Source organism: Rhineura floridana, chromosome 4, assembly GCF_030035675.1.
Source record: "Rhineura floridana isolate rRhiFlo1 chromosome 4, rRhiFlo1.hap2, whole genome shotgun sequence".
NCBI lineage: Eukaryota > Metazoa > Chordata > Lepidosauria > Squamata > Rhineuridae > Rhineura > Rhineura floridana.
The window spans coordinates 172313313-172334795 of record NC_084483.1 but is presented as its reverse complement, the minus strand read 5'-3'; the positions used below and the strand labels follow the sequence as shown (position 1 = coordinate 172334795).

Below are 21483 nucleotides of genomic sequence, written 5' to 3'. Positions count from 1 at the left end.
TTGCTTCTTCATTTCACTAGAGTGCACTGAGAGGAAAGTATCCAAGCTGCAAATTATTGTTGTTTGCATATTTAGCTATTCCTTGTACCCAACTTACCTACTGTACATTTTCAGTTTGAGAGCCAGCATTGAGAAAGTTGTTGCAGTAAATCTGGGGATGGCCATAAAAACTATGATTAATCTGAAGTTGTGGGTGTCCATGATGTTGTCCCTGTGAATAGGAGTGGTTCATAAAGAATCAGGGACCAAGCCTTTTCTAGTCTAGAAAATTGTGAGTTTGTTATTTCTGCGAATGGCTTGGGGTGTCATGAAGAAGCAGAGGGAGAGAGGCAGAAAGTTTTGAGCTTCCTATTTCTGTACAGTTTGTGAAGTACATAAAAAGCCCTGCTGGATTAGATCAGAGGCCCATCTAGTCTAGTATCCTGCTCTCACAGTGGTCAAAGAGATGCTGGTGGGAAGACTGCAAACAGGACATGAGCGCAACACACCATCACCACGTGTGTTCCTCAGCTACTGTAATTGAAGCGGAAGGCATATTGCCTCTGATACTGGAGGTAATATAAAGCCTTCTGTAACTAAAATTTCAATTCTCAATCAGTGAGAAGATGTGCAAGTTGTCTCTACATTGGGAGGTTTCTTATGTCTCTTGTGTTTGTAAGAAAGAAAAGGTGAGATGGAGGTAGGGACATATGGGAACATAGATTTTCTTTTATCAGTCCAAATTGTAATGAGTCCAGCACCGTCTCCAGAAGCTCATCACTACATACAGTATACTATATATATATATGATAGTACAAGATTTATGATGTCCCTTTTGCTCATTTTCTTGATGTTGTTACCTAACATTTTCAGCACAAGAACCAATATTAAGAGGTCTGAAACACTACAAGCCCCTGCACTAAATCTGACTCTGATTAATAAACTGGAGCTCACGGATGTCCATTATCTTGTTCCTGTGAATAGGAGTGGTTCATAGAGTGTGTGTTTGTTTTCCACTAAGATGGTTAACTTCTCTTGGATTTTTTTATTTAAATCTGTATGGAATGTATGAATAAACTATAGTTGTTTAGGCTCTTCTCTATCTTTTGAAGGCTCATGGTACTTGTGTTACATCGAAAACCAGATCCAAAATAAAAATGTAGTAATTTATAATGTTACAGAATTAAACAAGATGTTAAAAATTCCAGATACATCTTCATGGGCATTGTGGAGTTTTGACTCTGGTTACTGAAAGATCCTTGGTGACAGCATCCAACTCTTGCAGAATATTTTGCAAAGCTTGGAGATTCTTCCATAACTGTGGGGAAATTGCTGAAACCACCTCTTCCGATATCCTTGTATTCACTTGGTAAGACGATAGTACAGTAAACAGGATACATTGGACTGATCTTAAGATTGGCATGGCAGATAGGAATGAACCAGGGCCACAAGAAGAGCCCTGTTGGATCATACCAAAGGCCTCCAGCGTAGTAGCAAACCAGATGCCTATGGAAATCTCCCTATAAGGACATAAGTGCAATAGCACTTTCCCACTCATGTTTCCCAGTAACTAGTATTCAGGGGCATGTTGCTTCTGATCCTGTATGTATCACTATCATAACTAACAGCAAAAGTATTTAGGATTTTGTTGGAGCAGAAACAGACTTCGGATCATAGCCAGATAATTTGATTGTTTTAGGGACTGATCTAAGAGTTACTGTATTGAGAGTGAAATGAGGTGGCACCTAGACCTATGTAGCACTGTAAACATACTACATTAGCATCGTTGATGAACCACCATGATATCCTGATGTTTATTATTTAGTTTATAGTATCCTAAAACTAAATCATAAACATCAGGACTTCATGTGGCACAGAAAGAGAGGAAAGGGTGAATGGCTTACACTTCTTCACCCTAGTCTTCCAGGTCTGGCGTGAAGATTATTTGTTTGTTTGTTTATTAAACTTTAAATAGAGAACATAAATCAGAAACAACAGTAGAGAATGCAGCAAATAATGGAAATTTGCTTGACAAATTTATTGAGAATTTCCAGGATCTACAAGTCCATTCACTTGCATTTGAAAGTTTTGTATCACCCTTCACTGTGGACGTTATCAAATATACCAGAGAAATATCAAACAGAACTCATTATGCTATAAAACAACAATGAACTGAAGAAAAAATATAGCACAATTAAAATGTTGGACTTCTATGAGTATTATAGAACCACAGAACAATTTCCAACCTTGAGAAGACATGCACTTAATATAGTTTCATTACTTGGGACCACTTAACAGTTTGAGCAATTCTTCCCAATGTTAACTCATGCAAAGAACCACCATGATACATAATTGAACACAAAAAAGAGGAGAAACATTATGCCCATTTTTACACTTCAACCGCACCCATCTTTACACTTCAGCCGTGCCCACTTTGCAGAGACCTGCCCATGGGTCAATGTGGCACTTTGCCTAAAAAAAGGTTAGCCACCTGTAGGGATTGGGGAGAAATTTGATTCATTTCACATTTAAAGCTGACTCCATCAAATTAGCCCTTTATAAAACAATATGAATGAGAGCCAGTGTGGTGTAGTGGTTAAGGTGTTGGACAATGACCTGGGAGACCTGGGTTTGAATCCCCACATAGCCATGAAGCTCACTGGGTGACCTTGGGCCAGTCACTGCCTCTCAGCCTCATGAAGACCCAGTCGCCATAAGTCAGAATCAACTTGAAGGCAGTACATTTACATTTTTAAAACATTATGAAAACCAAAACACAGTAATCCTTTGAAATTTCCACTTACTTGAATTTCACAGTGCAGTTCTGCAAAAAATGTTTACAAAAATGTATATATTAGGGGAAAGTGTGCATAAAAATGAATATATTAGTGAAGCTAACATTCACTAATATAACATACAATTTATCCTAATATAACATGCATTGTATTGTGATAAATTGCTTGAAAAATGTGTATATTAGTCAAAACTGCATACAAAAATGTGTTTATTAGGAGAAATTCACACTAAAATGCTGAAGAATTTTCATGAGGATTTTTTTTAAAAAAATCTCAAATTGGTGCAGAAATGTGGATAACTGATTTGAAAAATGAGAGATGGAGATAACCAAAATCGACAGATCCTTCCATCCCTAACCAACCCTTATTTAAAGCATTTTATACCACTATTCAGCTGAAAGGGTCCCAGAGTAGCTTACAGTGATCAATAATAAGAGAGAACCTGTCTTCACGTTTATAATATAAAAAAGACATGACATTAAAGGTAAAGGGACTGGGGAACACACTAGTTCAGCTTTTCCCAACCTTTGGTTCCCCTGGTGTTACTAGACTGCAACTCCCATCATCCCCAGCCACCATGGCCAATGGACAGAAATTATGGGAATTATGGAGGCTCAAAGGTTAGGAAAGTCTGCACTAGTTCTTAGTTACAAAGTTCATATATGGCCAGCTGAAACGGAAACCATTCAAAACGAGGAGAAGCCAAAACTTGGTGGTGTCTGTGCTTCCCATCTCACCCTCTGCTGCAGCCTGATGGAATAGCTGACAGTTGAGGAAGAAGGAAAAGCTTGATGTAGCTGATTTCTGAGCAGAGCTGATAGAGTGCCCTGCTTCCTTTCTCTCCTTCTGTTGCATTCTGGAGATGGGATACATAAATACCCAAGGCATGATATAAGTTCTTTCTTGCATGGACATAATGTTAATTTCTCCACAGATGATATCCCTCTTCTCTCCCCAACACACTCAGAAGTGCAAGGAGTAGAAGCCTGAGCTATTGGCATTTGCCCTCATCTGTAAAATTTCCTTGTTTTAATGTTCCTTGTCTTAATCTTAATTTTTTATTCTTTTAACATCTAATAATTTATTTTCAAAACTGTTAACATATTGAAAATGAGATGGTTATACTTTGTACATGCAAGAGAATATTCCACAAAGTGAATCTTCAACCCTGTGCCAAATCATAGCTACATTTGAATACAGCATACTAAAATTGTTCCAAGAGAAAAGAGATGTTATGTGCAAGCTGAGAGATACATTAGGTTCTGTAAAAGAGTGCAAATCATGATAAAAGCAAAACAAAGCTGAGGAACAAACTGAATTAAAAGGAGATAAATATGTGACAGTATTCTCTTAACTATGGAAAATCCTCATGGAATTTCCCAGTTAATCCTGCAGCTAATGTAGAAGAGATGTTTCAACTCAGTGTTACAGGTGTTCTCAAACTGTCACATACTTTGGTACAAAATGTAATGTCTTGTGTGTCATCATTACCATATCCTTGTTGGTCAATTATATGTGCCACATTTACTAAACACTACTTATTTGCTTAAAAATAAAGACATGTTTATTTTTTATTTCCATTCTCTTTCATTTGCAACCACAACCATGAAATAAAGAGGCATGACACAGGTGAGGTTTGGGTGAAACATGGGCCACATTTATTTTTTATTTAAGCCAATTAACTGCAGTCTGGTTATGCAGGAAACTGATTCCTAACAACTCGGGGGAGGACCACCCTGTCCAGTGAAAGGGAGTTAAACCCTGCCCCTTTACTCAGCCCCACACCCTAAGGGGTGGTTTGGGAGACCTTCCTGATCCACCTCCTCTCAGGGCCCCACAACTCCGAGTGGGTGTCACAGGTTAGCTACAAAGGTGAGCTGTATCTTGCCAAAAGGCCCCACATACTCGTATCCAACAAGATTCTGTGGAATTCCCTCCTGGTTGAGATTAGACAGGCCCCTTTCCCAGCTGAATGTCTGATGCTTGGTGAACACCTTTTTATTTCAACAGGTATTTTAGGTAAGTTTTCTGATTTTATGGTTAATTTTAACTGATTTTATCACTGTCCTTTTTGTAATCTTATTATACCCTACTTAGAGACTAAAGTGCTAAGCAGTATATAAATTGTTGAAAATATATAAATAAATATTTCAGGTAACAAAATCTTCAACTTGGCTCAGTAGCAAATCGGCAGCCAGTGCAGCTCTTTTAGCACAGGTGCCATATGCGAGATCCACTTAGTAATCTTGCTGTTGTGTTCTGTACCAGCTGCACCTTCCAAGTCAATCTTAAAGGCAATCCCAGAGAGACCACGTTATAACAATCCAGACTTGAATGTCACTACTGCCAAGCTATCTTGATAGTAGCTGGGACAAAAGTTAAACCTGGTAGAAGGCCACTGAGGTCACTTGGGCATCCAGTGACAATATCCAGTGTGCTAGTTATTTTGGGAAGTGAAGACCATATCAACAAGTACTAAATGAGCTATACAATTGCTGAAAATGAATCACTACCGTTTCTATAAAACAGTAGGTGACTGAAAAGCATAGGAAATGTATCACCTTGTCCCTTAACAAAACGAAGAAAGTCTGTAGAGACTTAAAGCATAAAACTTAATACAAACATGGTACACCCTAGTAGTGGCTAATAACAGATTACAAACAAAGGTTTTTGATTGCAGCAAGATCAGCAATAGATCCAAGTTAAACTTAATATCAAGATATGCAGATGATACCATACTACTAGCAGAAATCAGTAATGAAACGAATGCTGATGAAAGTTAAAGAGGAAAGCACAAAAGCAGGACTACAGCTGAATTTCAAGAATACTAAAGTAATGACAACAGAAGATTTATGAAACTTTAAACTTGACAATGACGATATTGAACTTGTCAAGGATTATCAATATCTTGGCACAGTCATTAACTAAAATGGAGCTACAGTCAAGAAATTAGAAGAAGGTTAAGATTGGGGAGGGTAGCTATGAGAGAACTAGAAAAGGTCCTCAAATGCAAAGGTGTATCACTGAACACTAAAGTCAGGATCATTCACACCATGGTATTCCCAAACTCTATTTATGGATGTGAAAGTTGGATAGGGAAAAAAGCGGATAAGAGAAAAATCAACTCATTTGAAATGTGATATTGGAGGAGAACTTTGTGGATACCATGGACCAAAAAAAGACAAATCATTGGGTGTTAGAACACATTAAACCAGAACTGTCACTAGAAGCTAAAATGATAAAACTGAGGTTATCATACTTTGAACACATAATGAGAAGACATGATTCACTAGAAAAGACAATAATGCTGGGAAAAACAGCAGGGAGTAGTAAAAGAGGAAGGCCAAACAAGAGATGGATTGATTCCATAAAGGAAGCCACAGACCTGAACTTGCGAGATCTGAACAGGGTGGTTTATAACAGATGCTATAGGAGGTCGCTGATTCACAGGGTCGCCATAAGTCAAAATCGACTTGAAGGCACATAATAATTTCTTGTCTTATTCTGCCCACTACCTTCTTGGTCTGTAGTCTTGAGCCTTAGAACATTTTTGAGCAGCTTATAATGCTACTACTTTTTTCCAAGGCAAGCTATGCCAGAATGATAATTTGGAGAAGGACGTCTAACCAGATATCTTAAAATTATAGCACTGTACATCACAGTGAACAGCAGACTGTTGAACTTGAACTGGGGAGAACTAGGTTCAGATCTCCACTCAGCTATGAAACTGGTGACCTTGGGCCAGTCACTTTTCTCAGCCTTCCCTACTTCAAAGAGAGTTATGGGAATAAAATGTGCCTTGAGCTCCTTGGGGAGAGGATAAGATAAATGTTAAATAAGAAAAGTATCATGTACCTAAATCATGGAAGGTTATGGTGGTCATCATTATCACATAACCTGCAGGAAAGATGCCTAATTCAGAGTTCTCCCTAACTGGCTCAGGCATTTCAGCATTGTTTTTTCCTGTAGAGGAAATTCTTCAAAAAGTATGGAGGCTTACCATTTGTAGCAGTATGGCTTGTCTCTCCCCCCCCCCTTTTTAAACTATTTTAGCTCCTCACATCTGCCATTTTCCTCAAGGATGTCCCAGATGTATAGCTGTTCCCAGGCATTCTGGTAAAAAAATACCAGCCACCAAGAGCAGCTCCAGGCACTAAAATAGTTTAAAAAGAAATGAAAACAACTGATTGGTGTGCCAGTTCTGACACAATTAACACTCCCTCCTGAACATTTTCAGACTACTTACCCCCACACCTTTCAACTGATTTGTGCTGAAAGTTTTTTGAGAAGTTTTGGCTCAGCCTTAACCATAATACTATTGTCCGTCACAGACCCCTTAATGTTTTCGAGATGAATCTTTGAAACACATGAATTGATATAGAGTTCTTACTGCCTAAAGTTCACGTAATTTTTACATAATTGTATGTAATTTCTGAAGCTCTGGAAATGAGTTTGGATTAACATACGTTCCAATAACAAAAACAGACGGGTTCCAGTTGTACTTCTCCAAATACCACATTCACATACTCGGAGTTTGTGGGTTTTGTTTTGTTGGGAAGGGTTTGGGGGATCTGTAAACATTATATGTGCTGAAAAAGATTTCGTCATATTGTACAAGTAGATTAGTGACTCTCTATGAGGATCCGATTCTATTCTGAAAATGCCAGAAAAATTACATTTGAAATTGGACATCTGCCCAAGAAAACCTCTGTAATGATACTATTTATAAAGAGTATCAGGGCCATTCAGTGGCAGTTTCAACTGTGTTAGATAGACTGATTCGTTGTAGAACACCCTAGTACAGTGCAGTTTGAGGTGAGTTTAGCAATCCAATTAGGGTAACATCTCCACATGAATGTTTTAATGTGATATATATACCTAGGGAACATTTAAAAAGTGTCCTTATCTGCAGTACAAATTAGATGTGTAATTTAATGCCTTTAACTGATTTATCAACAGCTCAAGTTGTTTGTAATTTAGGATTTGGGAACAGTTCACCACGTACAAAAGGTGGAAAGATATTCTGCATCATTTATGCCTTACTGGGAATTCCTCTCTTTGGTTTTCTGTTGGCTGGAGTTGGAGATCAACTAGGGACCATATTTGGGAAAGGAATCGCCAAAGTAGAAGACACATTTGTTGTGAGTACACCAAACATATTGTCCTAAACTGTGAATAATTTCTGTAATTTAGGGGGGGAATTAAAAGCATAACAGAGAATGACTAGGATCCACGACAGAACAGTAATACAGTTAATAGTTTTTACGTAGTGGAAAAGTTTTTAAAGTTGTCAAGAGTAAACTGTGTATACCTACATATAGCATGAACAAGTCAACATGCAGGATCCCAGAGGAAAGATGGTGGCCACTGCATTCCTTTCCTCTTCCTGCTGCTGCCATTCTGCCTGGGACTACGTCATGACTTGGCTTAATGTTATATCTGAACCTGGGCTTGTGGTTTGCTTCACTCCAGACCACAAGCTGTGAAACCAAGACTTGGTTTACTGTTCTTGGTTTGTCTGGGGAGACAAACCACAAGCCTAGTTTCAGATGTAACACTAAGTCAAAACACGGCTTAGCCTCAGGCTGGCAGCAGCCAGAGTGGACAAGGGTGTGTGTGTGCAGCAGCTGGTGTCTTAGCTGTGGGAACCTGCACATGTGCTCATTCACACTAAACCATGGTTTGGTTTAATGTTACATGCAAACTAGATCATTGCTAACTTAGTTTTGACTTCTTACAGTAACGACATCTTAGAGCTGAGATTTTGCCCTTATGTTAAGAAATAAATGTAACTTACCCCTCTTTGTCCCTTTCCTTTAGAAAAAGCAGCATCTAGAGGTGGGGAAAGGTGAATGGGGGAAGGGATGTTTAACACTTTTTTGCCTCCTGCTTCTCAGCTTCAAATGGCTCCCAAGCCATTCCCCTTTACAGCAATTCCATACTCATGTTTGCATCAAGCACTTTTTTTTTTTTGGAGGAGAGAACTGACTGGGGTTAGGGTTATTTGATGCAGAGAAGCAAAGACAGACAAAGAGTTCAGTATCCCTGGCACTTCTCTGCATCATGTTGCCACCTCTCAAAGCTTTTTCAATAGGCCATAAGGTGTGTTATACTCATTTGCCTTTAATATCTAGTTTGGCCTAACACAATGTTAAAACCTTGATTCTTCTGTTTGTTTTGAAAGTTATAGCAATACATCGCACAAGAAAGCAAGAAGGAAAAGGACGCTGAATGAGAACTGGATACAATGCACAAATATCATTACACTTGCTTTAATAATAAGATCAAGCCCAGAGCACATATAAAAGTTCACTTCAGTTTCAATTGTGGAGTTTGTGTATCATAACTACAGACATAAAAGGACAAGAAGGATCAAATCTAAAAACTCTGAATAATGCAATTGGAAAACCAAAGACGGACAAATCTGTAACTGCTGTGGGAAATCACTGGTATTTCCTGAAGCTAAAACATAAAGCATACAAGTCATACACAGTGTCCTATACAATCATAGGCTTGGATCCTAACTAAGGCTCCTTACGTTCATAGATAAGACCGAGATCCAGCGGAGGATCCTACAGAAAGGGGGAAGGTAATTTTGTTGATTCCTCCTGTACACACTCCCTGCACCACCTCTCATGCTGCTTGGAGGTTCCCCCCAACCCTCCAGAGCCTTGGGGGGCAGAGACAGGAGGAGGAAGAGGAAACTGGTGATAGCTGCCTCCTCTCTTCTGCTGGTGGGAACATCACATGAGCAGACTTCTGTTCAGAGAATGCTGCTGCCTATGGAAGCTAGTAGTTTTGTTAGTAACATCAGTGCAAGGACCTCCAGCTGCGCAATGGAACTTCATTTCCCTCTCCTCTGTCCCTGCACCCCTAAATCTGTTCTGGGTTTTCCCCCAACCTTCCAGACTGGATTTGGGAAAGGCACAGGGTGTGCATGGAGAGAAGAAAGGGAGAGGAAATTTTATTGTTAAAATGAAAGCCCTTGCATTAACGGAATGACTTGTTGGACACTGCCCCTAGTTTGGGTCATAGCCCTAATGTGTGGATTGGCTCTAAATCAAAAGGAAATCTGCAGCTCCCCCCATACACATAACCATCATATGTCTGGCATTATTACCTTATATTTCATTTCAAATTGATGACTTCCTAAAAAAGTGTAGATGACTCTTTAAAACTATATGCTTGCAGTGACTTTGGTGGCAGTTTTTTTACTAGCATCACACTGTTTGTCATTATCCTACGAAATAAATTCCTTGAAGGCAACAGGTATAGAAAACAAATGAGACTAATTTATATAACCAAGCCAACCTTAGGCACAAGAAAATAAAGCGTGACAATTTTATTTTGCTTTCCCCCCCTTCATTATGGTGTGAGTTGCATTATCTTCTTATGAGAACTGTATACTTGTGCTATGGGGAGACTCATTGCTGAAAATTTTATATGCTATGCCCTTGAAATGGTTTTATTCCATTTTGTCACCTTTGCTGTTTGCTCTTAGTCCTCTTCTGGTATGTGATTTGTTTTTTAAACTTTTGAACATTGTGCTGTTCATTGAGTTTTTAGTAGAAAGATTAACACATTTTATTTTAAAAAGTCACTATTTTACTAATAGTAGATACTTCTTTTCTTCTCTTTGTTCTTTTTTTGTCCTAGAAATGGAATGTTAGTCAGACAAAGATACGCATCATATCAACAATAATATTCATACTGTTCGGTTGTGTGCTGTTTGTTGCTCTCCCCGCGGTCATATTCAAGCACATAGAAGACTGGGATACACTAGATGCAATTTATTTTGTAGTTATCACCCTATCAACGATTGGATTTGGTGACTACGTTGCGGGTAAGATTTTTACTAAATTTTGCTGTCTCAGCTCTGTTGCATTTTATTTATTTATTTATTTATTTATTTACTATTTGATTTATATCCCGCCCATCCTCCCAGCAGGAGCCCAGGGCATCAAACAGAAGTGTTAAAAACACTTTAAAACATCATAAAAACAGACCTTAAAATACATTAAAACAAAACAACGTTAAAAACTAAAAAAAAAAAAAGCTTTAAAAACATCTTTTTAAAAAGGGTTAAAAACATTATTAAAAATGGCTGGAGTGAAAATGGCTTAGTGGCTTTTAAAAGAATTGTAAAATGGCAAGATTTTGCAAACTGAAAGAAAAAAATTGCTTGTTTTGGAACTACAGCTATAAGTTGCTTCAGTGTGGGAAAATCTGGAGAGTTTCTTAAAACTTCATTCAGTAAACAGCAACTGTTCGGAGGGTGATGAACCTTCCCCAGATTGCTTGTTCATTTTTATTCCAGGCAAGTTGATATTAGGAGGGGGCAAGAGTCACAGATAGATGAATTAAATGACAGAGAAGGTAACATGAGGTGGAAGAAAGTGAGCAAAATTAAAAGAAAGGAAGCAGGAGTAAAAAGGCAATACCAGCAGGTGAAAGAAAGTAGAAGAAGGTGAGAAAAAAGAAAAGATACAAATATTTGAGAACATGGAGGAAGGCATGAGCAGAGAGGAAAAGATAAGTGGTGCAGCCAAGAGTGAGGAGGACTGTGATTTGAGGAGGAAAGGGAGGAGACAAGGGGCCCACTGGTACCCTGTACCCAAAGGCTCTGAGAAACCAGGAGTCGGCCCTGCGCCCCTGCTTTATAATTTAGCCCTCCACGTCACAAACAACAGAGAACAACAAATTGCATATGACACAAAGCTTATGGATATTTGTGAGGGGGAGGAGGGCCCAATTTACATAGAATGTACAGGGCTCAGAAATTTCTGTTGGGAAGGCAGAACCTGGCATATTGTTCCAAAAATGTCTATTTTTTTTTAAAAAAACGCAATCATTTTGCTTTAAGACAATAAACTAATTTTGAAATTAAGTGAAATAGTTTCATCTGCTGAGCATTCGAAGTGGATTGCAACATTTGTTATGCATTAAGAGTGTACACCACAAGTGTACACCACTATGTCTGAAACTGCTCCCTTTAGGCACACACACTAAAGAGACATAGTTGCTTCAAACATGAATATGTATATGGGCACTGTAGGCCCATCTTTCTTACTTACTCATTTGTCCTGGTAGTGCATGCTCATGATTTCTCTCTTCCTTCAAGCAAATCATCTTCCTTCTGTAGTTCTTATTCTGTGTTACACCTTGATAGAGACAATAGTTTTAAGGGCAAGATATCATATTTAGAAAGATGGTGCAACATGGGCTAGTTGCAGTGCAGTTTGGATTAGGCTTCAGGAATATGGGTCCTGACTTGAGTTTGTTTCTTGTATTACAGTTTACATACGTGGGGATAATCATGCAAGCCAATATTAGGACATGTAATCTTATATACATTTGAGAAGATGTTGCTATGCTTTCATATATACAGGCCCATACTTGACTATAAAAATGTGTGTTTTGTAATGTAAAAATGTCCCATTGATGTCATTTTTTCTGAACATATGGGTGGAAGATGGTTCCTTTATCTGCTTTAATGTTTACATGTTTTTGTTGTATTTAATATGGGATTTTATGAGATGTATTTGTATTTTCTGTTGTACACCGGCCAGAGAGCTATGCTAGTCGGGCGGTATAAAAATCTAATAAATAAATAAATAATATGCATATATTGCACAAAATGTATATTGGGATTCCATTCCCATGCTCCAGAAACAGTAATCCTCATAGGCAAGGATAGACCATGATATTGTTATGTTGATAAAATCAACATAGAAAGACACATAAATGATTCTCAAAAGGCAATTAGTCTCCTAGGTGGTGTACTATTAAAGCTAGTACATTCTTCAAAGCCAGATAACTGGTATTTTTATCTTGTTTTCATGTACTGAAATGCTTACCCTAGTTATGTTTACAGTAGGAACATTATGTGCAAAGGTTCATTTAACTGTAGAACACTGACTAGAACATTGAGTACATTATTAATTTCTGTCAGTATAAATTTTTGCACATTTTCCTCTTCATGGACCATTTGATGTAATATTTTCTCCTTCAGTTCCTAGTGGCATTAAAAAACATTATTGTCAAGAAACGCACAATCATTTCAAAGAATATCCTGATGTACATCTCCTATGGATTTTGCTGCTTCTAATTGTACCATTGTCTGCACTGTTTCTTTGGCTGTTTACCAAAAAATAACAACCTAACTGGAGCAGAGTACTTAAAGTAATGACTATAAAAGGGACCCTCCAGATATCCTTTTAATTGTGCATTCATGAAGATTTGTGCTCATGAAGCTATTGGAGCAGTCACATGTGATCCCGCTTTCAATACAGTTTGCACCTGCAAAAGGTTTGGTGTAATCACACTGCTTCATTTCCATTGAGTGCATATTGTGTGACCTCCTGATGAAATCCCATACTTTTTATACTACAAATATACTGGTTTATTTTTGTCCTGCTTTTATGGTGTTGTAGTCCTTCCAGACAGCAATAATGTGGTATCACTGGGGCAGCATCGCAGAACAATCTCAAAGAGAAAAAAATCCATCCACTAAACTAAAACAGAATAAATCAGTCCACCACTAATGCACTATTATTGTGTCAGGAACATGTTGCAGAATATGCCCACAATAATACACAGTCTACTGATCCGAATCTCCTCTGTCTTATCAAGCCTTATTTTTTAGTTTCTATCATTACTGGCTCCAGTGCAGAACTTCAACAGTCTTCCTGGCATGTGATAGAAAGGAAAGATAAAGAGTTGGACATCATTTACATATTGGTGACATCATACTTCAAATCCCCTGACAAACTCTCCCAGCAGTTTCATGTAGATATTAAATAGCATGGGGGACAGATTTGAACCCTGAGAGAACCCATAGGCCAGAAGCCGTTGAGTCAAACATAAGATTGAGTCCCATAATACCACCTTCTGAAATTGCCCCTTTGATGAATTGGGGTCATCAACGACCCTGCCCCCAATCCCCATCTCAGGCAGAAGCATACCATGGTCACTGATAGCAATAGCCACTGAGGCATTTAAAAGAATGAGCAAGGATACACTCCCCTTGTCCAGTTGCATGTTTTTTAATCTTTAAATTATTCTTAAAAAAAAAAAAGAATATGTATCCTGGACAAATGACTTGGCTGAATAAACCAAAGTAATAGCATAGGTTAGGGCTACTGTAATAATTTCTGCTGGTGATGAGTCATGTATTAGATAACATCTAATTCAAGTATTGACATCTGAAGAAAGATGTCTGACTTTTACTTAATCTGGCCAAAAAAAGCCTGGCCAAAGTTTAAGAACTGTAGTTAGTATATACATCATCCCCTTTCCTCTGATAGATGTTAATGCTATTTCTACTTACACTCTCCAGGTTGCCTTTAATTATATATATATATATATAAAATAGGCTGTAATCCAAGCTGCTTTGCAGTTGGATTGGTTGGAAGTTTCTGTCTGCTCAGTCCTGTCAGTCTCTGCCCACAGAGTGATACAGCATTACTCTGCCAGCATGGAGCTCCCCATTCCACCCACCACATATACTTCTGCCTGCCCAGTCAGTGCACCGGCTCTAGCCTGGTGCAGCAATTTATCTGCCCCTGCCTTGTGCCCAGCTGGCATATGATGGGGCAGCGGTGGCTCCACTGCTTCATTACCTCTCAGCTAGAGTTTGGATTGTCCTGCTAGTCATCTGTCAAGTATTTTCCAACATTTAAACATTTAATTGTCTGTTTAAAAATGTGCTTTGAAAAATTAAGCATCTGAAAGAACTGAGTAGGAGGCTTGGAGAATACTTAAAGAGATAAAAGTATCAGAAGAATTTACACATAGAAAGATGAATGAAATGACATGGAGGGCTTGCACCTTTATTAGAAATGCTAGTAGAAGATGGATGATATTGATAGTAGATTCTTCAGCTGCATGAATATATTTGTTCCTATTTTTAAAGGAATGCTTTTACTTCTCTATCATATTATATACAATAATGAAAATGCTTCCACTTGTTTGAGGTATCTCTACATCTTTGATACAGCAAGATGCTGTAGATGTTTGCAGGTGATATTAACACTCTTTTGCTTTCAGCATGTTCTGATGCCAAATGGCAAGCTACTCTCTAATCTTGGAGAGTGTGAAAGTAGTTGGATGGGGGTGGTCAGCAAGGAGATGTGCTGAAAGAAAGAATTTAGACAGTTCCCAGTACATGCATGGATATGGATAACACATCTATTTATATAAACATCTTAGATCAAATTTGTACCACATGTATCTGTACCAAATGTGTGTGAATGTCTATACACTAATGCACCAATCCAGAGATCCATGCATTTTCCCATGTATACATGGCTCTGTTGTGCATGTGGGATGCTCCATTCATCTCAGTAGAGGGATCTCTTCATACATACAAAGGATTGTGTGTGTGAATTGGTTCTCCCTATTAAAATGACTAGAATAACCTGTTCAAGTTATGAGATCTTTTTGCAATCATTGGGTTCCTTTGCATATCGTTCATGCTTTGCCAAAAATCTGGGAGAAAGTGTAATGCAACAATCCAAGAAATTAGCAAGAGGCCTATTCATATATTTGGTCAACTGTATTTGGTATACTTTATACACCTGTACAATAATTTACAGAACAAAAATTCCCATTAAATCAAAATGCTTATGATCAATAGCGTTTTCTTTTATATCTGTTTTGAAAATTATTGATCCAACTTAATGATCAGTTATTCCTTATGTTTCATCTGTGACATTTGTCACTGAACAAGTAACTTGCTGCTGACTTAAAATGCCTGTAACGTAGCAGACATCCAAATTAATAGTTAACATTAGTGAAAAAGAGGTCATTTTTGATACTTTAAAATCTTTACTGTTGCAATTATCACCTAATAAATGAATTGAGAAAAGCACCTTCAGAAACAGTTCATAGTTTCTCTTGACGAATTAGGATACAATAAGTGTAAATTCTCTTCAGCTGGTTTGAAATGAAGCCATTGCTTTGAACAATTCCAAAATAAATACATTGCTCTGTGAAGGTGAAAAATTAGAGAGCTTTTTAATTTAAATTCTGTCATCTTCAACAAGATGGCAAAGGTCATGCTAATATAGAATAGTATAGCTTAAATATTTGCTACATGATAGTAAGTTATGAGCAGATTAAAACATTTTAGAAACATTTTAACTCTGAAGCATATCATCTCGATATGGCAAGCAGGCAAAGCATGGCACAATTTTGTGTTTAGATGCGGAAGGCCAAGGTTCACATTCCTGTTCAGCCATGAAACCCTCTTGGTAACTTTTGACAAGTTATTATCTCAGCCTGATCTGCTTTGCAAGATGATTGTAAGGAAAGAACTATAAAGAACTTTATCCAGTGAAAAGTGACGTAACGATTATTAATAACAGGTGTCATAGATCAAGGTGTTGTAGAACTCAAATGATGAGCAGTTCATTTGATTTGATAGGTTGCAACGGTGCTCATAGGAAATGGAAAGGAATTAGAATAAAAAAGACTTAAAGAAATGGTGTGGGGTGGCAGAAATCACAAATAAAGAAAGTAATGGATAAGGTAAAATAAAGACAGTATTGCTTTTCAGCTAGAATTCATTTCAAATTATTGGTGGCTGATGAATCCTGGCTCAGCCCCAAAGTGAAGCCACAGCTCATGTCAGGAGTTGCTAGCGCCAGGAACCTTCAGGTCTGTGTGCAGCTTACTCATTTGGTTCAGAACTGCAGCTTGGAGTATCTTAACACTGGAGTATTCTCAGACTCTAGACTGGCCTCATCAATAGACAAATGGGCTTTCCTAGACAGACACACTTTATAAAATATACCTTGTACTGAACAACTTTACCTAAGCAAGAAGGTCTTTTTGATACGTTTCTCTGTGGTACTTGACTTTGTCCATCAACTCTGACTCTTGATTTTATTCCTCATCTCTGACTCCCAGATTCAACTAGTTTCCCATCTCCTGGCTCACCTCTGACAGCTGAGCCATAGCAGTTTATCAGCCCCCCCCCCCCGAAATAGCATACCAGCATCTGCTCTCTTCCCCATCATTGGGAAGCTGTTCCCTTCCTTTTCTTAAACACTTCTGGCACCAGAGGCAAAGATTTTTATGTTCTTTTAAATTGACTCCTTGTTCTAGAAATGCACTTTACTTTGAATGTTGTCAGAGGTCACCAGTTTGCTTCTGGCTTAGATCCACAGAATGCCATTCCCTCAGATTTCAGAATTTGTTAATTGAAATTCCAGAACTTAGAGACCCAACATTCCTGAGGTATTTTACAGGTAGCCATGTGGATGTTCTCTAGAAGAACAGCATGTGATGCAGATGCTAATTTAATCTTTGAGGATGTTGCCATCAAGAGCTGTGCTTTGCTTAGTAGAAAGTAGTAATGATATTTGGATGTTTCTGAATTCAGGGGGGTGCTGCATCACTTTGAGCTTGTCAGGTTTTTGCCAGCATTGTTTCCTTAGGCTCCTTCTAAGAGGCCAGGTGGGGTATAAAAATAATAAATAGCAACTCATTTTTTTTAAAAAAAAGTGCAAAATTTTGTACAAGAATAAGATTTGTTGGCCAATGAAAACTTGTGGCACATCACTTTCTTTATATGCCTCTGCTTCAATGTTCTTCTGCAATACTTATATTCAACTGGTGTTGATGATACACTGCCAGCTGGCTGCAGACCACAGCAGTGGCCTAAGAATGTTAAGAGAAAAACTTAAACAATTTCTCTAATATACTGGAGTCAATTAAATTGCTTACCCTGTAAGGCAGCGTAAAATACTCACAACAGATTTAGCCTCACATAACCTCAAAATGCCTGAAACGTTAAGTGCCTCAGTCATTGCAATCAGCTTAGTCTACCACTAGGTGACATTGCTTAACTTAGAAAATATGGAGGTTTGCAAAAATTGTCATCAATCAAAAGTACAAAACAGGAGATGAGCCTTTTTAGCATATATATCCAGGGCTTTGCCAGTCTGGATATCAAGGCTGATCTTGGAAATTTCCTACATCCAAAGTATTAAAATGGGACCAACCTTTTCTTTGTATTGGATCTTTACAAAGCCCAGATAAGGCCTTCTTCTTCTCCCCACCCCTGTTCAGTTCATGAAACCATGAAAGCCCTTGCTGAAGGCCTTGATTTGTCTTCTCTAACCCTTCTGAGAGCCCTTGCGCTCAGAACCCAGTTGCTGATAGATTGCTGGTATTCATGTGTACTTCATCCTGAGCTTTCTGAACTCACGACTCATTGCCCCCTTTTATTGCTTGAATCCTGATGCCTGGCCTTCCTTTTCTGCTGTTTTTGAATTAGGCCCTGTATCTTTAGCCAACTTCTTGCTGCTTCTGTAGAATTTCCCCCTTGTAAGCATAATGCAACAGCTGGTATAGCACAGTGGGGAGGAGAGCCTTGCTGGGAGTCCAGAGTCTGTGAGTTCAAATCCCTGCTTGTGTCTCCTGAGTGTAAAGGGCCAGCTAAAGATCACCCCCACAGTGATTGGCTCAGGGCTTATGTGCCCTGCCACCTGTGCAGCCGGGGACAAGCTGCATAGTCCTAGGGAGGCCAGTTGCCCCCCCAGCTGGCAGTTGTGGACAAGGAAGAGGCTGGTTTGTGCAGCTGTGGCAGGCTGAGCAGGCCCTATCCAGCTTTGGAGGACTAGCCTCAGAGGGAGGCAATGGTAAACCCCTTCTGAATACCACTTACCATGAAAACCCTATTCATAGGGTAGCCATAAGTCGGGATCAACTTGAAGGCAGTCCAAGCATAATGCTGCCTCTTAGGGTTTGGTAGGGATAAAAATACACTAGATGCTAGACTACGACAACATTTTTCTTATCCCTGGCCATAAATGCTCCAGTCAATATATAACTCTCCTTGGATAAAGACGACAAATGGTGGCCCTGAATGTTGTAATTTTATATTAAAATTACTAAAATGGGTTCTGTATTCCAAAGTGACAGTGATTTCACTTTCAAATAAAATTAGGCTACTGCTTATAATAAACTAAGATTTAAAACAGAAATTGCTGTTATACTAGCATACTGTACTTTTGAACCATGCTGTGTAGTGGATAGATACATTGTTACATAGAATTTGCCTTTTCATATTTGCTAGTGGTTTTCAGTTCTTGTAAGCCAAATGGTGGTACTTTACAATCAGTGTCTGCAATGTAGAACTGGAGCTGTTTAATTATTTTCAGTAAAACTGCTTTCTATAGACTGCTAAAGACTGCTGTGATTTCTATGGAATGGAACGGCACTAAGTAGTTGTATCAGGTATTAGGATTATAGCAAAAAAATTTTTGGAGCAAGTGGAATGTGAATTTAGTATAGCAACCATCATGATTCAAGCTGTTAATTGATAACTGATAAAATCCATCAGTTTCAGTGATAAGAAAGTCAATTTTTAAGATACATGAGTATTCATACTGAATAGTTTGAATACTAAAATGATTCTTCGCATGCTTAATAGAATACAGCAGAATACAGGATTGACTATTTTACAGTACAATTCTATCACGTCTCCTCAGTTTTAAGTTCCATTGAGCATAGGATTGCAGCCCCAGTGGCATAATATGCCTCAGATTCTGTGACATCTGTGGTCTGCTTAAAACAAAGAGGGGGGAAAACTGGACACAATCTGGCTATGACTAAGCATTTTTAAGTGTTGTTGGACTTTTTGCTAAATCTTAGTTTAGTACTATTAAGTGTTAGGGGACACAGTAAAGTGTCTTTGGAGTTGTTGCTGAACCATAGTTTAGCATTATGTGAATGACCCACTTCTTAACTTTGGCTAAATTTGGGCCATATCTGTTTTTGTTTGTATGTATATTTCACTGTTTAATTTCTTTCATATACCAAAGTTCTGAAAAGTTCGTGAAAGTTTCAGAGAAAAGGGATAGTCTTTTTTCATAAATAGTAAAGAAATATAAATAAAGGATGATAGGTATAAAGAGAAAATATATTTATCATATATTTATGTGAATTAAAAAATAAACTTTATCTTTTCAGGGGGATCAGATATTGAATATTTTGATTTCTACAAACCAATGGTGTGGTTCTGGATCCTTGTAGGCCTTGCATATTTTGCTGCTGTCCTGAGCATGATTGGTGATTGGCTAAGAGTAATATCTAAAAAGACCAAGGAAGAGGTAAGGAAGTTCTAAGGAACTTGAGGTAGTTTAATTATGACTCAAAACTTTGCTAAAAATTACTTTACCTTTTATTTTCACAAATAGCCTAGTTTAAGAATTTTAATTTTACTAACCTCAAAACAATGCTGCCTGCAAGACTGCAAATGCTGCTCTAGTACTTGCTTAATATAATTGCATATATTAAATTTATATTAAATGTAATATAATACAGTAGCAAGTTGTTCTAGCTGCACAATATTTCATTGTGTTAACATTACAGATGCATTCACACTGGAACCTAACAGTTCTAGAGCTGTTTTAATATATTTATAAATAAATATTGCTGGAATGTATTTTTCTTTTTTTCTTCATCACTGTTGGTGTACATTATTTTACATTTGTTCATATTTGTTCATATTTTTCAATGTATTTCCTTATATCTTCCAAAATATTTTCTTATATCATTCCTTTCCATTTTTTAATGTAATCCACTTTTGTTATCCTGTCCCTTAAACAGTATAATTTGGTATTTTGAGACCTTTTCTTAGTTTTACCCAAATTAATATTTCAAAAGTATACATTTATTTATTTATTTATTTTATTTATTTATTTATGATTTGATTTATATCCCGCCCTTCCTCCCAGCAGGAGCCCAGGGCGGCAAACAGAAGCACTAAAAACAGGAGGCAGAGCTAAAGGCACAACTGCTCAGTGCACTGTATTCCTTTTTAATTCTCTCTACTTCTGACAAAGTGATTTGGTATAGGTGATAATGCTTTGGTAGAACAACTAGATGAAAAGACAAAGGGCATGTGAGAAGAGCCAAAGATTCAATTATGTATTATGTGTTCCATGTATAGTGATTGCATCATGGCATATCCCCAGAATTATTGCTCCTTGAGGTTCTCACTAAACATAATTCGGATTTGTTACCCACGATTCACAAAACCGAGAGTAAATATAGTTTTAAGATATTTATCCCAGTGGCCCTCACTTCACAGGCAGTAGCAGCCAGTGTTGTAGGACAGAGCCGCGGAGTCACAGAGTTATGGAATCATAGAATAGTAGAGCTGGAAGGAGCCTAGAAGGCCATCAAGTCCAACCCCCTGCTCAATCAAGCATACCTGACAGGCAGCTGTCCAGCTGCCTCTTGAATGCCTCGAGTGTTGGAGAGCCCACCACCTCCCTAGGTAATCGGTTCCATTGTTGCACTGCTTTAACAGTCAGGATGTTTTTCTTAATTTTCAGCCGAAATCTGGCTTCCTATAACTTGAGCCCATTATTCCGTGTCCTGCACTTGGGTATATTGAGAAGAGATCCTGGCCCTCCACTGTGTGGCAACCTTTCAAGTACTTGAAGAGTGCTATCATTTCACCCCTCAATCTTCTCAAGGCTAAACATGCCCAGTTCTTTCAGTCTCTCTTCATTGAGCTTTGTTTCCAGTCCCCTGATCATCCTTGTTGCCCTCCTCTGAACCAGTTCCAGTTTGTCTGCATCCTTCTTAAAGTGCAGTGTCCAGAACTGGATGCAGTGCTCAAGATGAGGCCTAACCTGTGCAGAATAGAGAGGAATTAATATCAAGCAATTTGGAAATTATACTTATGTTG

General features: G+C 38.2%; 1 protein-coding gene across 7 annotated transcripts in view; it reads left to right on the top strand.

Moving 5' to 3' along the window:
• KCNK2 (potassium two pore domain channel subfamily K member 2) overlaps window positions 1-21483 on the top strand; it is a 158234-nt gene that overhangs the window by 106830 nt on the left and 29921 nt on the right. For 6 of the 7 annotated variants that reach the window (XM_061625206.1, XM_061625205.1, XM_061625207.1 and 3 more), the window contains 3 exons: window positions 7734-7915; window positions 10431-10617; window positions 19755-19894. In XM_061625206.1, coding sequence (XP_061481190.1) covers window positions 7734-7915; window positions 10431-10617; window positions 19755-19894 — 509 coding nt within the window. The remainder of the gene's footprint in view (window positions 1-7733; window positions 7916-10430; window positions 10618-19754; window positions 19895-21483) is intronic. The other variant, XM_061625203.1, reaches the window with a different exon arrangement.